This window comes from Tripterygium wilfordii, chromosome 6, assembly GCF_013401445.1.
Source record: "Tripterygium wilfordii isolate XIE 37 chromosome 6, ASM1340144v1, whole genome shotgun sequence".
In the NCBI taxonomy this organism is placed as follows: Eukaryota; Viridiplantae; Streptophyta; class Magnoliopsida; order Celastrales; family Celastraceae; genus Tripterygium; species Tripterygium wilfordii.
This window is the reverse complement of record NC_052237.1, coordinates 10195318-10209410: the sequence shown is the minus strand read 5'-3', so window position 1 is coordinate 10209410 and position 14093 is coordinate 10195318. Positions and strand designations below refer to the sequence as shown.

At 36.9% G+C, this 14093-nt stretch overlaps 4 protein-coding genes across 7 annotated transcripts; 2 read left to right on the top strand and 2 right to left on the bottom strand.

Annotated features, from left to right (window-relative positions):
* Positions 1-203: 203 nt before the first annotated feature.
* LOC119999403 lies at positions 204-3102 on the top strand. 2 transcript variants are annotated; one of them, XM_038846944.1, is made up of 6 exons: positions 204-358; positions 467-576; positions 1685-1774; positions 1894-2123; positions 2375-2422; positions 2543-3102. In XM_038846944.1, the coding sequence occupies exons 1-6, from the start codon at positions 300-302 to the stop codon at positions 2738-2740; spliced, it is 735 nt and encodes a 244-aa protein (XP_038702872.1). In that variant the 5' UTR covers positions 204-299; the 3' UTR covers positions 2741-3102. The 2 variants fall into 2 exon arrangements, with proteins under 2 accessions (XP_038702872.1, XP_038702871.1); XM_038846943.1 differs by having other exon boundaries at positions 454-576.
* Positions 3103-3153: 51 nt separating this feature from the next.
* LOC119999402 (high affinity nitrate transporter 2.7) lies at positions 3154-5616 on the bottom strand. Its single transcript, XM_038846942.1, has 2 exons — positions 4303-5616; positions 3154-3578 (listed from the first exon to the last, which is right to left on the bottom strand). The coding sequence occupies exons 1-2, from the start codon at positions 5448-5450 to the stop codon at positions 3332-3334; spliced, it is 1395 nt and encodes a 464-aa protein (XP_038702870.1). The 5' UTR covers positions 5451-5616; the 3' UTR covers positions 3154-3331.
* A 2933-nt stretch (positions 5617-8549) lies between these two features.
* On the bottom strand, positions 8550-10417 carry LOC120000567 (nudC domain-containing protein 2-like). The gene is made up of 5 exons (XM_038848699.1): positions 10258-10417; positions 10008-10156; positions 9856-9904; positions 9519-9661; positions 8550-8793 (listed from the first exon to the last, which is right to left on the bottom strand). The coding sequence occupies exons 1-5, from the start codon at positions 10304-10306 to the stop codon at positions 8707-8709; spliced, it is 477 nt and encodes a 158-aa protein (XP_038704627.1). The 5' UTR covers positions 10307-10417; the 3' UTR covers positions 8550-8706.
* A 138-nt stretch (positions 10418-10555) lies between these two features.
* Positions 10556-13200, top strand: LOC119999624 (mediator of RNA polymerase II transcription subunit 10b-like). Of its 3 annotated transcripts, none has more exons than XM_038847306.1 (6): positions 10556-10777; positions 11739-11957; positions 12052-12132; positions 12237-12339; positions 12518-12607; positions 12755-13200. In XM_038847306.1, exons 1-6 carry the CDS (start codon positions 10737-10739, stop codon positions 12827-12829), a joined length of 609 nt encoding a protein of 202 aa, XP_038703234.1. In that variant the 5' UTR covers positions 10556-10736; the 3' UTR covers positions 12830-13200. The 3 variants fall into 3 exon arrangements, with proteins under 3 accessions (XP_038703234.1, XP_038703236.1, XP_038703235.1); XM_038847308.1 differs by having other exon boundaries at positions 10560-10777; positions 11684-11957; XM_038847307.1 differs by having other exon boundaries at positions 10560-10777; positions 11660-11957.
* Positions 13201-14093: the final 893 nt, after the last annotated feature.

Below are 14093 nucleotides of genomic sequence, written 5' to 3'. Positions count from 1 at the left end.
TTAAAAATTATCTATTAAAAAAAGTATCTGCATTTCTAATTTTGACATTTTACTGAGAATGGGGGCAGGCCCATTGGACCTTATCAGCCCATTTTCCTAGCCCATAGGCCTGATATGTTAACAGAGAGATGGCCTTTTCTTGCCTATCAACTAACTATCAAAATCTTTGAAGCCCACTCGAATTAATGTCTTCGTGACTTCCATGTTAGAAACCTTACTTTATAGGCTTGAGGCTTCACAGTTGATAAACTCAAAGAAGAAGAAATGGCACATACAGGAAATTTTCTCCGTCGAATCAAATGCTCTCTCGGTGGATTAACGTCTTCGTATACTTCGATCGCTCAATCCAGACAATTGAGTAAGTCCTTTGATCCAAAAGTGTTGTCTTTTTCTTCTTAATATTTTGTTCTTTTTAAGATTTTTAGGGTTAGCTAGGTGTGAATTTTTGTGCAGTCTGTTGTTTTAGGGTTGAGAAGAAGGCTTGGGTTAAGGGCCTGATAAGCAGTCACGCTTCTTCAAGATTGCAGTGTAAACTTGATATACAGAGAAATTGGGTTCGCAATCTCTGCTTCTCAGGCTAGTGAATCCATGTCTTACTATTACCTAATTTTCTTTCTATAAGCTATTTTATTTTGTTATTTTTGACCTTTTAGAGTGTAAATATTGCAGCTTGTGGGTGGTTGGTTTTTGTGGTGTTGGCAGAACATTTTATGTACTAAATGAGAACTTAGCTTGCTAAATTCATGTTCATTGGATTAGAATTTGAACTAAATGTGTATTTGAATGTTTTGGTTGTGTTTTTGAATTATTTTTACATTATCATTAACGAACTGTCCAGTCTGGAGCTAGTAACACAATTACCTTGAAGTTAGCTCGACCGGTAACCTTTTATTCTCACTTTTGGCATTAAATTTTAATCGACTTGCAACGCTGAAAGTTTTCTTCCTTCTATGCTCGATGCTTCTTTATCAAAATATTAGCTGTATTAACTTAGGTAATAGAACTTGTATCTTCATTTCATTGATGATGCAGTATTTCTCCTTTTGGTTCTGCACCTTAGTTTTCATTCAGGGAGAAAAGAGATAGAATTTGGGCGCATTGGTCTGTTAACCACCATATATATTGATAGATGTTTTTAGTACCTGCCATAGATGAAATTCTACCTTCAGAAGGAAATTCTACCTTAGCCGAATTATGTCTGTTGATCTCTACTCTAATATAAATGCAGACTGAAACAAACTCTAGATCAGATAAATTCCAGACGGCTATAGATATCTTGGCTTAAGTTGATTTCCCCCAACATTATTCGTTTGTGTCTAAATTTCATTGAGTTGGTGCAGCTTCGTAGTCTGAAACTTTCAATTCGGTTATTGGGTTGGTGCAGCATTTGTTTCGCTACATTAAGATGACTATTATGTTTACAAACCTGAACGGAAATGAGAACTGATTTTCTAAATCTTTTCCTATAGACTTTTTTTTTTCCTCCAAAATGTTTGTTTATAGTGTTGCTATAAAAGGCTTGTTGGGTGGTGTTTATTTTTTTCCTTCTTGCTGAACAGGCAATGTGTTCTCAACTCATAATATTTGCTTCTACTTGCACTACAGTTTACAGTTTTTTAAATTGTTGTCAAGTTTTATGTGGGTCTCATGGTCAAACCGTTCTTGCAACCTTGCATTTCTTCAGGAAGTAGATTAAATATTGGAAGCATTTTGCGCGTTTCAGTAATTATAGGATCCTTCAGCTTTTCTCCGCAAGTCGCCTATGCGATGGATGGTTGGTAGATCATATTGACACCTAATGTTCTGAACCCTATTATTTTGTGTTCTTCTCAATTTTCGGCATTTTTGGATGCTTAGCTGAGATTGACCCCTCTTTAAATGAAAATGGTTTAGATTGTGGGATTTTAGAGGATGATTACCGTGTAGACCTGTCGGGAGCTTCAGATGTCGAAGAAGATCAAAGAGCCATCAGGGCATTTGTGAGGAAATTGTGGCTGCCTGTTCTCTTCTTTTTCACTGTGTTGGTGAGCTGGGATCATCCCATCGCACTTGCAAGTAAAGTCATTCTTTTTCTTCTCAGCACAAAGCCTAACCCTCTATCGGTGTATGTTTTTGTTGAACAGGTGAGGAGGACTTCTTTTTATTTTGAACGATTAAGTTAACTGTATGCCTAACTAGAAATTTGGAACAAAACCCGTATTGCACTGGAACATGAATGGGAATTGGAATGTCATTTGTGTTTAGGCTTACTGGCAACTAATTGCTGATACTCACTTCGCTTATGCATCAAAGTGGTAAAAAAAAAGGATAATCAATGTTCTTGTTGATTTTCTTATGCATCACTTTACTTGGCTTTTAACTTTCAATGTCGCAGTTGTGTCATCAATATAAGCGCCAAGACCCTCGCTTGTACGGATCAAAGGTGCAATTCATGTTCTCTCTTCAATGGGCATCAGATTTATTTTTTTTAATCTGGATAAGTCAGTCATGGTGAAAATGCACTTTTTATGCTGTTATTAACTGGGAATATTTTACTCCACAGTCATTATATGCCAGCAAAGTTGAAGTTCAAGATTACAAAATCCTCTGCGTTGCTCGTGTCGTCATTAGCAATCAGAGATTCACTTTGGTAGGAATTCTTGGAGGTTGGTGGGCTTTGCCATTGTCATCAGGATTATTTTCTGCACTCAGGGATAGCTCAAGCATTCATCCGAGGAAAAGCCTATTTGGATACAGTTAGAAATGTAGAAGCATATCTACATTGAAGATAGTGTTCATCTTCAAAGTACTGAATAACACACATCCAATCACTTTGCCATTTTTTGAAAAAGAATTCCCCCTCCATGTCTGTGGCCTCTGGTGCTTTTTTGTCGTTCTTCAATTTTTTTATTTATAAGACTGACTTTTCTGAGACTCTGTCTTGACTAATCACTTGGACATGTGCTGTTTCCAATAAGGTAATCGAACCAGTCTCGAGGAGATTTTTGTTTGCTTTTCGCGTATTTTTTTTTCCTTTCCTTAGATTTCTTGTATATTTGTGTAGTACATGCTTAAAGTATGTAATGAATGTAATACAAAATCTCAAAAGATTGGCCGAGTTGATTTATGACATTCCATGAAATCCATGAGTCCTACCTAAGTTCAAAACTCCTCACCAATGATTTGGGGCCACAACCTGTGATAAAATGTCAGCGAGATACTAAAATCCCGTACATGAGATTTATTTTGTCAGGTGGGTTCAAAATGTCCTACCATAAAAAGAGGTACCTTATCAAGATATACAAAAGGTAAAAGGCAAATATAAGCTACACAAATATACAATCAGAAATCGTCAATCAAGAAGGCGATAATCGTCATCTGCTGAATTGGAATCCGATGAAGGGCCACATAGCATGCCTCCCCACTGTGGGAAGTAAATTAAGGCGACAGGAAGACCACACAGAATCATCAGAACTCCCATTAGAGAGATGCTGGTTTGCTTTGAGAATGCAGAAGAACCTGAAAACAGCAATACCTGGGTTGCAACTGCACCCACAGTCCCTCCACTCCCCGTCATCCCTGATATCACTCCGAGTGACCTGCAACCACATTATCAACTATCATATTCATATTTCATACCACACACACAAGTTTACATAAACAAAATTTAATTATGTCATCTAGAAATAAAAGTAAGAAAATATTTAGTGGCTTGGGTATTAGAACAACTGAATATTAAAGGAAGAAGAAGGCACATCAATTGTGATGCAAAAAGTAGCAATCTTACGGATCTCAGTAATTTAGTAATTTTTTTATCCCATCTATTCCAAATGTTGAGATAGATGTACACGATTTCATATGGATCATGTGGAGCTCACAATTTCATGTAAATCATGTGCATTCATCTCAGTAGCATTCGGAATCCTTTGCATTTTTATGCAAAAAACAACCGATTTACGAATCTCATCTCTTAGTATTTTTTGGTCTCATCTATCCTAAGTATTGAGATAGACAAACCACGCGGGAGAAGTCAGGATCCCAAAAAAAGAAAGATAAGAAAGCACAAATGGTCGCCTGTGGGTTGGGCCACGTAGAATAGCATGAACAGTCCAGATGACTCTTGGCCCAGAAGTCATCAACTCATCATGCCATTGCCAGCAAAGGTGGAAAGCAGTCAAAATGGACTTAAAGCAGACATATTTGTGTTCATATGGTTGATGATCAAGATTATTTGTAGTCCGTTTTTATCAAGTATACCCCATTTATCTTTTAAAAATGCTTTAATAAAAATTGAATGCAAATAATATTCATCTTTGTTCATACCTTTTGGACACAAATGGTACCACCCCAAAAGTGAGGCCAGAAGCAGCTTGAACAAGAACAGAAAATCCACACATCACAACAATGGAACCCCACAGTGAGTCAACTCGTCCGAGTAGAATACAGAACAACCCAGCCACCGTCTGCACCATCCACAACCCCCACAGCCTCCCTCTCATACCAAACCTCCTCCCCATCTTATCCGACAAAACCCCTCCCATTGGCCTCGAAAAGAAATTCGACAACCCGAAACACGCCGCAATAGTCCCTGCCACCTCAAGATTCACTCCAAACCTGTCATAAAAGTACTCTGCAATCATATTGTCTGTTGTCAATTCAACACCAAAACAGAACCCATATATCAATCCCAAAATCCACCCTCTGTAATTCATTAACCCATTAAACAAAACTTTAAAAAAACCCATCCCTTGTGATTTCTCTTCCATTTTTTTCGATTTTCTGTAGCTATTATAGTCTCCTAATGGAAGGTCTTGTCCATATACGAGTACCAGTATAGCTGTGAAAGCCTGAAAAATTGCTGGTACAATGAAGGACCAACGCCAGGAAGTGAAAAGAGGGACGTTTAGGTATTCATTGATGAGGCTACATATAATTGGCATGACTAATTGGGCCACACCGGAGCCCGTATTTGCCCAGCCGGCGGAGACTCCGTTAGCGAGCCCAACTACATTGCCTGAAAACATGGACATCATCCAAAACTGGTTCGCTACGAAGTTTGCCAAACACAGGCCCACTAGGAACCGTATCAGGATGAACGATTGAGCCGAATGGATCAGAGAAACGGATAGTACGATTGGGGCTGTGACTAGGGAGAGCGTGGCGGAGGCGATTCGTGGGCCGAGGAGGTCGCAGACCGGGCCCATGGCGAGACGAGAGAAGATTGAGCCGACGAAGGACGCGATACCGGCGCGGCCGATGTCCGTCTCGGTGAGGTTGAGGTCGTCGCGGATGATAGGAATGAGTGGCGGGATTGAGAAGGTGGAGAGGAAGCAGGAGAAGAGCGAGAGCCACGCGAGGTGGAAAGCGCGCATATGCGGTGATACGAGTGAGAGTGGACGGAATACGGTGGCTTTGAAACTGGAGTCTACCGGTAGTGCGAAGTTTGGTTTTGGTGGAGATTGAGGTTCCATGGCTGTGGTGAGAGCGATTGCAGAGCTTTGTGAAGTGATGGTCTGTGGAGGTGTGGTAGTGTAGAGAATTCAAATCAGGGATCCGATTTTTATATTAAATCATGTTAATTAATATTTAATTACTTACACAAATTATATATGTATTATATTAAGATAAATCGGGTTATCGAATCATGTATCCGATTTCTTTTGGTTCGGATTCATAATCAAAATTTCAACACCCGAGCCAGCCTGACTGGTCATAGCTTGGGTATTCACTCTCCGAAATTTAAAAATTATGATTTCGTTTGGCAGATAATATTGACAATAACAGATATGCTAATAGCATAAATGCTGAATAATATTAGTATAAAAAATGCTGGATAATATTGGTAAAACAGAATTTGAATATTTAAGAATATAATAATTAAAGAATTAAAAAGAAGTGAAGAGAAAAAAGGAAGAAGACAAGGTAATGAAGAAGATAAGTTTTTAGGGGTAATATGGGGATAACACTAAAATAATGAGGATAATATGGGGATGAGAACGAAAATGTTATGAAAATTTTCCAAATTTGGAGCATTCTCAAAGGGTTTTAATATTTTGCCTTGATATTGTCTTGGAATTGCTGTCCAAAATATTCATGCTCCAACAATGTCAATATATTGGTTTCATTTTGTTGTGGCATAGATGTGAGTATAGAATTTCAAATGTCCATATGTTTGCTCATGGTTGGGCCCCACAACATACGCATTTTACACTAAAATCAATAATAGGTCTCACGTCTATTACATAAAAATTAAGTTATCAAATTTACACAATTGTATCAATATATTTTGTTGACATAACCATAACAGCAAAACACGTTCCCTGATACATTTTGTTGGCTCTAACAAAAAAAATAACACAGCAATTGCACTAAAGACAAACAAATATATTTATAGATAAAAGATAGTGAACAAGTGACACACGATTTGATTTTGATACCATCATAGGAAATTTGAAGAGAGTAAGACACAAGATTCTTTGGAGGAGTATGTGTCATGAGTCATGACCTTAATTTTGTTATCATGCAATCATGAACTATTAGACATTTAAGTCCTTGGTGTCTCTCGATGAGTAGTAAATTACACACTATTGGCCAAGAAAAAGCACTAGAATTGTTATGGTTTTATTCCAACTCATGAAAGAGAGTTATCACCAAATACGACAAGGGTACGAATTCTTTTGGAGGGGCATGGGGTATTATTAGAGCTTGGATATGGACATTTTGATTTTGTGAAAAAAAAAACACCAAATGTATAGTTCTATAAACGAAAATACTTTCAATATAATAAATAAGTAATTATATTGAAAGTAGCATATATGTTAATAGAAAGAATGGTTAGATGATTGAAATACCTTTATTATTATATATATAGTTTAAAATCATATATTAAACAATTATTTTTCATTGTATAACTGATTTAAATTAAAAAGAACACTTTAATTGCACATGGAAAAAAATTTGAGGGATCATATTGTAGGACAAGAAGTAGCTGTTGAGGCAATCAGCCTTGCAATCAGTCAGAGACCCCAGCCGCCCATAGCGATCTTTCTAGTTGTAGGTCCTACCGGAGTTAGAAAGACTGAACCAGCCAGCCAATGCATTAGCCATTGAATGCTTTGGCTCCAAAGAGGCCATGATAAGAGTTGACACGAGTACTGAATACATATGGAGAGACACCACGTTTCAAAGGCTCTACGGCTCATCGATAGACTATGTAGGCTACGAGGAAGGTGGGCAGCTGACGGAGGCTGTTCGTCACAGGCCTCACTCGGTCTGGTTTCTTCGAAGAAACCCTAGCAGAGGATGGAGAGGAAGGGGGCAGATAGTGTTTTTTTTGAAAAAACACAAAAAGAGATGTATTTGATAATGTTATGATTTTAACTGAGATTTATTAAGTTTGGGGTGTACTTAGAAAAATAATATAGGGCGTATATAATGCTCATAATTTATCAATGCTTTGTTTAAGTTGAGTTGCATTGCAGCGTGCCTTGTGTTTGAACCATGTTAATTTGCATATATTCATTTGGGGACTGGGTTGGTTATTGTTTGTGTAGCAATCCTGTTTTTATTGGGTTACACACCATGTGTTTGATGACTTGTTTATGTGAAAGCACTTCTGTTCTCACTCTTTCTTTGCACTTCTGTTCTCACTTCTGTTTTCTTGCCAATTGCAAGTCCCATATTTTATATGATGTATGCTCTTTCTGCTTTCTTGCCAATTGCAAGTCCCATATTTTATATGATGTATGCTCTTTTCTGTTTTCTTGCAAATTGCAAGTCCCATATTTTATATGATGTATGCTCTTAAATATTGTGTGCATCTGTGAATGACTGACGATAAGTTGATGATTAGCAATAAAGAGAGTAGCTTAGCAGTAATTTATCATTTCTTTATTGGTGATTGCTTGTAAGTAGTTATATATTAGGAAGTTATGTGTGCATAGCATTTGCAACAACAAAACTAGCAATAGATCATGGTTTCAAAATACTATTGAGTAAAACAAATCCTTCCACACGGATCATGACCAATGCCGGAGCCAAGAAGTGATGATGGAGTGGGTGAGCGGATGCATTTTGAGCAGTTCTAAAATTTTTAGCGGGGGTGCGACCCTCTAATTTTTTGTTGACTATTTTATCACAAGACAACTTATTTAAATGATATTATTGATACATTCATAATGATAAATACATATTAAAATTTATGAAAGCTAGTGTATTTCATAGTCATTTCTTAACCATGAACCCATGCTATATAAAAAGCCGACCGGTTACTCATGCTTGAACTCACTGATTCATTCCTTGACAGAAGACTTAGAGTAGTTGTATTTAGAAAGAAGATTTGTTGATCTACTCAAAGACTTCACTTGATAAAGATACAAAATAAGACAGCCAGGCGGCTGAAACTGGAAAGAGAAAAGCAAAACAGGTTAATTGTTTACTTTTTTCACTTCTGTTTTTTTCTTTTGTAATTCCCTTGGGCCATCCCATCTGATGCCCTATTGTCCTGTTTTTCTTTGGTTTCTATATATATATATTGTAGTTTATCAAAAAAAAGAAGGGACAGCCATACACAAGTAAAAACGCATCAGTTAATATTATTAGTACGGAGAATGCAGCTATACTATCAAGGGACAACAGGAACAGTAGTTGTTTTATTTTATTTACTAAAAGATGGTTGAGATATATGTGCATGCTAACCGAAGTCATTATTGCAGTACACCATGATCGTCAACCAGATCGGATCCCGCCCATAAAGGTCCTAGGATCAGGACAGCTCCCACTAAACTGAGCTTGAGAGAAATCAAAACCAGGGTTCTGCAGAAAAGGAAGGGGAACAATTGGTCAGAAAAAGATTTACCAAAGGGAACAAGTGTTAAAATACTACCAAGCCAATAGATGACCTATGATTTGTTATATGATCATATCAGCATAGAGAATACTTTATATTTCAACAGTACCCACATGAGAAAAGAACAATATCCTCCAACATGTATGCATGGATACACAAGTATACGTATCTTTCAGCAATCACTTCACGCATATGGAAACTAGGAAAGTTGTATAAAATAGATAGAACGACTTAGAATAACATTGGTGCATGATCTTCACCTACAAAGGCAAATCTGAGATCTTTAAAAGCGTTAAAATAACTATGAGGTCTACCAAAAAGGAAGTTCATAAAATTTCTGTTTTCCATCAACTTTATGAATCGATTTTCAACAACATTTTAGTTGGCTCACATCAATAATTCATGAGCTGCATATGCCCTTGTTGCCAAGAATGAGGATATATGGATAGATATCGAGGATAAGTAATGCCGACCATCACTTGGCAAAAGCTTATAAACTTCATAAACTTCAATTAAGAAAGTCAGTATACCATAAACCTAAAGACTCGAGTTATGTTAACAATAACTTGTTCGTAGCCAATGAGCCTTAAGGACAAACACACAAGGCATAAAAGACTTGAATGAATAAACAATAAAAATCAAAATCTCAAATACCATTTACTATAACAACTACAAAACCACTACATTATACCTCTTCTTGGAACCTCTGCAACATAAGACGCTTTTGCTCAAGATCAGTTGAGTAAGCATCAAGCTGACCCTGACCCAATATAGGCGAAGGCCATGTCTGACCCTTGTCCCTCTTTTGCAAGGTTATGTGCATTATGTCATCCTCTAGCATCAAATAGAACTCAAAAAATCAGCAACCCATCATTTTTTTCTTACCATGAATCACTAATTAAATTCGTTTATATATCTAAAATCAGACAATTATTGAAACCCAAGCCCCAGAACAACATTGAAACCTAAAAGCATTAAGCATCCCCCAAATTTACGTTTCCTCTAATCAAGAAACCAAAAAAAAATACCTATAGTCCAGAAAGAAGAATCAGTCTTCACCGGACACGTGAGATCATGCTGCAATTAACATAATCAAACACATCGTTGAATGAATTAGTATCAATACTAACTTCAAAGTAAAATTGCAGCAACGAAAATTGATAGAGAGACTGAGACTGACATTGAGGTAAGGGGGGTTGCCTTTGATGCTGACTTCGACATGCTTCGACTGAATCTTGCAGAAGAACAGCTTCTTGGGAACATCGGGAGGTAAATTAATGTAAATATTTACCTCCTCAATAGTCTGATCCCACTCAAAGACTTTCTGACCTAATCAACAAATCACAATCAAAATCTTCCAGATTTTCCAATCAGAAAACGCAACAAAATCACAGGGACAAACACGGCAAGAATAATTGAAAGAGGGTAACCGTTGTGGACAAAGTTGTGGCGCTTTTCCGGAGCCAATTTCTCCGCCATTTCTTTGAGGGTTTGTCTTCAGTACTCGCGGATTTTGCTTAGTTTTGGATGTCTGGCGTTAATTTTGTCTGGAAACTTTCTGACAGTGATATTTAGGTTAAACAGTCTGTTTCGACGGTTTGGGAAAAGAAAACCGCTTGTTTGTGAAAAGACATTTTAAAACATGGACTGAATTTTTTAACAAAGAAATCAGGGATATTGTAGTAATTTCAACTTCAGTCCACCCTGCACTCCCCACCATTTTTCGCGGCTGAAATCCCTAAATAGGCTAACAAAGTTTGTTCCTCCGTCGTCTTCTTCAGGTAATCAGAGTACAGACTACAGGGTCCAGACAGAGCTTTGTTACTCCGTCGTCATCTTCACTCCTCAGTCCTCATAGCTTCATCGTCTCCACTCTGCCATCGCCTCCTCATTCGGAAAAAGGATCTTTATGCTATACAGACTACCCGGTCTCTCACTTCTCTCTCCAAGGTTAGTATTAGTTCTTCAGTTCTTCTTCGTAATTGTTCTTTTTATAGGAGATGGTTAAAAATTGAATGGTTATGTCTTCTTCGTAGTAGTTTTGTTGCCTAGCTTGGAATGCATATGTTGAAAAATGTTGACAAATATATTATGATAATAAAGGAGAAAACTACTTCAGATGTATTTTTTATTGATATATCTATAATCTTTAAGGAATATGTTCCTTAGGGTCTTTATGGAGGAATCCATGCTTCAGTTTAATTGTTCTTCACTTGGTTCCTCATTTCTGTTGGTTGTGAATGCGAATTAGGGGCAATTTTTACTGATTCAGAGAATCTGAAACTGTGAATTAGGGGAGCTGGAACTGTGAACTGTGAAGTATTGTCCACCGAGTACCAATACATGATTTTTGGAGTCGGCTGCAATCACAAATTCTGCTCAACTAAATAGTTTCAGTCTTTTATATCTTTTTTAATTTTTACGGAATACTTATATGGTATATATTTATATAATATGTATTAATTTATTGTGTATTATAAATCAACAGTTCAACTTTCGTCATGCCGGTTGAACCTCGAAAACCTTAAACTTTTAGCCTACACGTCTTGATGCAGCTATGATCTATACTAAACAGAGCCATAAAGATTATAGGGTGAGCTTGTATTATATTTTGCTGGTAGTAATGTCTTGGATTACAGAGTCCTGATACGAAATCTTAATTAACTTAATGAATATTGTTTTCACATAACTTGCGTCTTTAGTTCTCTTGCATTATAGATGAATAAAAATTAGGGATTAGAGAAAGAAGAAGGGATGTATTTTGTTATGAATAAATATATGCACATATATAACGTGCTTGTGTATTCATTGGGTTGTGTTGTTGTTCATCAGTGTCTCTGGTTGTTTGGGATTTAGATTACACATACAAGAGGGTGGAGGAGAACTGTCAAAAATTATGGATTCGTTGCAGATTGCTAGTGGGATTACTGGTGGGAATGTTGGCAAATGACAATGGAACGATGACTTCCCAGATCAATGACAAGGCTGCACCAACAACAGCTGATGATACGAAGCAGAACCTGAGCCAGGTTATTAACTCCATACAGAAGACTCTTGGCCTCATTCACCAACTTTATCTCACTGTATCGTCGTTCAATGCTGCCTCTCAGCTGCCTCTCCTCCAACGCCTGTCCGCCTCTTTGACCTTTACATCATTTATAAATTTGTTTGTTGTGTTTCTTTTTAATGGTGTATACTTATCTCAGAGGCTTGTTATCATGAAGCAACAATCTTGTCATGGAGCTTGATAACATGTCCAAATTGTCTGAAAACTGCAACATTCAGGTTCCTATGGAGGTCCTCAAGTGAGTCCTTTTTCATATCATCGTTTTCTACTATTGAACTTGCTATAAAATAAGCTAGTTATTTCTTCTTTTCTGATGGTTTCTCTTGTCCCCTCGTAGTGTAGTTTGATTGATGATGGAAAGAATCCAGATGAGTTCACGAAAGATGTCTTAAACAGCTGCATTGCCAAAAATCAGGTTACCAAAGGCAAAACTGATTCCTTCAAGGTATTCTCAACTCCTGAGTTAATATTAACCATTTAACCTTTTATGATGAAAATATATTTGGAAATTGGAAGCATGTCCGTGTGGTCTGTGTGCAATATTTATATTGGGCACATTTATTCTTAATTGATGTTTTGAGCCTTTGAGTGCTTCTTACTGGGTTCCTTTACTGATTGTATAGGGCTTACGAAAGCATCTTCTGGAGGAACTGGAGCAGGTCTTTCCTGACGAAGTTGAATCATACAGGGAGATACGTGCAAATTCTGCTGCTGTAAGTCCTATATGCTTCATATAATGACTTTTAGGTTTTTGTAACATTGGTTAGCATGTGGCAAGTTGGTATAGAAGCATATAATTCCCGGTTTGATTTTTTTTTTTTTTTTGTGATCACAAACTTAGAGCTGTTTATTCATTGCAGAAAGCAAAGTGCCTTGGCCAAGCACAAAGTACTTTACCAAATGGCGATTTGAAGGTTAAGCAACCTGAGCTTTGAGCTTCCAAGAACAATTGGGTGCATAAAGTATCTACGATCACTCAATAATTAGCAAAGTTTGTAACAACTTGCTATAGACTCTGTAAGTGCTATTAGCGACGAAGATACAAGCTCAGTTGGATGTATATTTTTATGGCTTCGATAAGCAATGGGTCAAGACATGATATAATTCAACATAGGTGGAAGCTGCAAAGCATGTTTTGCTTCGGAACCAGATTCATCGGTAATCTATATCAGCAGTAAGTGAAATTCATGGCTTGTGGAAAGATCCTACCGATGGAGTTGCAACTCCAGTTTGCAAAACACTGCAATAGATGTATTATAATAGAAAGCAACAAGTGACTTCCAAGAGATGATGGGTTCTATGCGGTAACAATTGTGTTTTCGATTTATTAGCTTGAGACTTGTGTGGTAAACTGACGGACGAGATTATAATTCAACTCTTCGCTGAGTTGAGTATCCTGACTTATTTGGAAATAGGTGATATGGAGTCATATCTTGCACTTTGGGTTTATTATGCAGAGGTAGGGTATGCAAAAAAATGATTCCTCATTGGTTCCGGGTTGGACAACGTTTGTTTACAAAATAATTACATGTTCGCACTTTAATTTGGATTGGATTTCGGCCTTAATTAATTTTTCAATTTGTCTAATTTATTCAAATGTCATTCACCTTTTTTGTGATATAATGTTGGATGATCCGACATGTAGTCTTTCTTCTTAAAATAAAATAAAAGTTAATTGAAACAATGCATAGAACTTGAAAATAAAAGTAAAATAAAAAAAAAATAGTCACATGGTTCCGAACGCAAGACAAATTAGTAATGATTCAACATTCGAGTGAAATCACAATAAGTCAATGACAACAAATAATCTCAAGTTCCAAACCAATTGCCTCGTACAATTACTATATGTCATCAATCAATCTCTATATTGTTTGAATTATGAGAAGATATATAAGTTATGTGTCTGAAATTTGGGTATAGGTTTAAATCGGACAAGATTTTTGTGTTTGAATATGAATTCAAACATATAACTAATGTCCAAATTTAATTTAATCTGAGTCGAAAAAATTCATCATTCGGACTGAACATAATTTTGTCACCCGTCCTAAGGTGAGCTGACTCATTTGATGAGTTTCTCGTTACAAATTAATATAGAATTTGCATGAATGGGTTCTAAAAAAAGAGTGTAGGAATGGATAACTTACCATTAGGGTTTAATGGTTTATCAAAGAAAAGAAAATTTGCAAGGGGGTGTGGGAA

What these genes read in the sequence shown, in the direction of transcription:
- LOC119999402 (XM_038846942.1), bottom strand. Translation starts at nt 5,450, where the DNA reads ATGGAACCTCAATCTCCACCAAAACCAAACTTCGCACTACCGGTAGAC. An exon ending in GTACCATTTGTGTCCAAAAG is followed by an intron (nt 3,579 to 4,302) that starts GTATGAACAAAG and finishes ATGTGGTTGCAG; the next exon opens with GTCACTCGGAGTGATATCAG.
- LOC119999624 (XM_038847306.1), top strand. Translation starts at nt 10,737, where the DNA reads ATGCTATACAGACTACCCGGTCTCTCACTTCTCTCTCCAAG. An exon ending in GTTCCTATGGAGGTCCTCAA is followed by an intron (nt 12,133 to 12,236) that starts GTGAGTCCTTTT and finishes CTCGTAGTGTAG; the next exon opens with TTTGATTGATGATGGAAAGA. An exon ending in GCAAAACTGATTCCTTCAAG is followed by an intron (nt 12,340 to 12,517) that starts GTATTCTCAACT and finishes CTGATTGTATAG; the next exon opens with GGCTTACGAAAGCATCTTCT.
- LOC119999403 (XM_038846943.1), top strand. Translation starts at nt 265, where the DNA reads ATGGCACATACAGGAAATTTTCTCCGTCGAATCAAATGCTCTCTCGGT. An exon ending in TCGCAATCTCTGCTTCTCAG is followed by an intron (nt 577 to 1,684) that starts GCTAGTGAATCC and finishes GCATTTCTTCAG; the next exon opens with GAAGTAGATTAAATATTGGA. An exon ending in AGTCGCCTATGCGATGGATG is followed by an intron (nt 1,775 to 1,893) that starts GTTGGTAGATCA and finishes AAAATGGTTTAG; the next exon opens with ATTGTGGGATTTTAGAGGAT.
- LOC120000567 (XM_038848699.1), bottom strand. Translation starts at nt 10,306, where the DNA reads ATGGCGGAGAAATTGGCTCCGGAAAAGCGCCACAACTTTGTCCACAAC. An exon ending in GCAACCCCCCTTACCTCAAT is followed by an intron (nt 9,905 to 10,007) that starts GTCAGTCTCAGT and finishes TGTTAATTGCAG; the next exon opens with CATGATCTCACGTGTCCGGT. An exon ending in TTCTTCTTTCTGGACTATAG is followed by an intron (nt 9,662 to 9,855) that starts GTATTTTTTTTT and finishes ATTTGATGCTAG; the next exon opens with AGGATGACATAATGCACATA.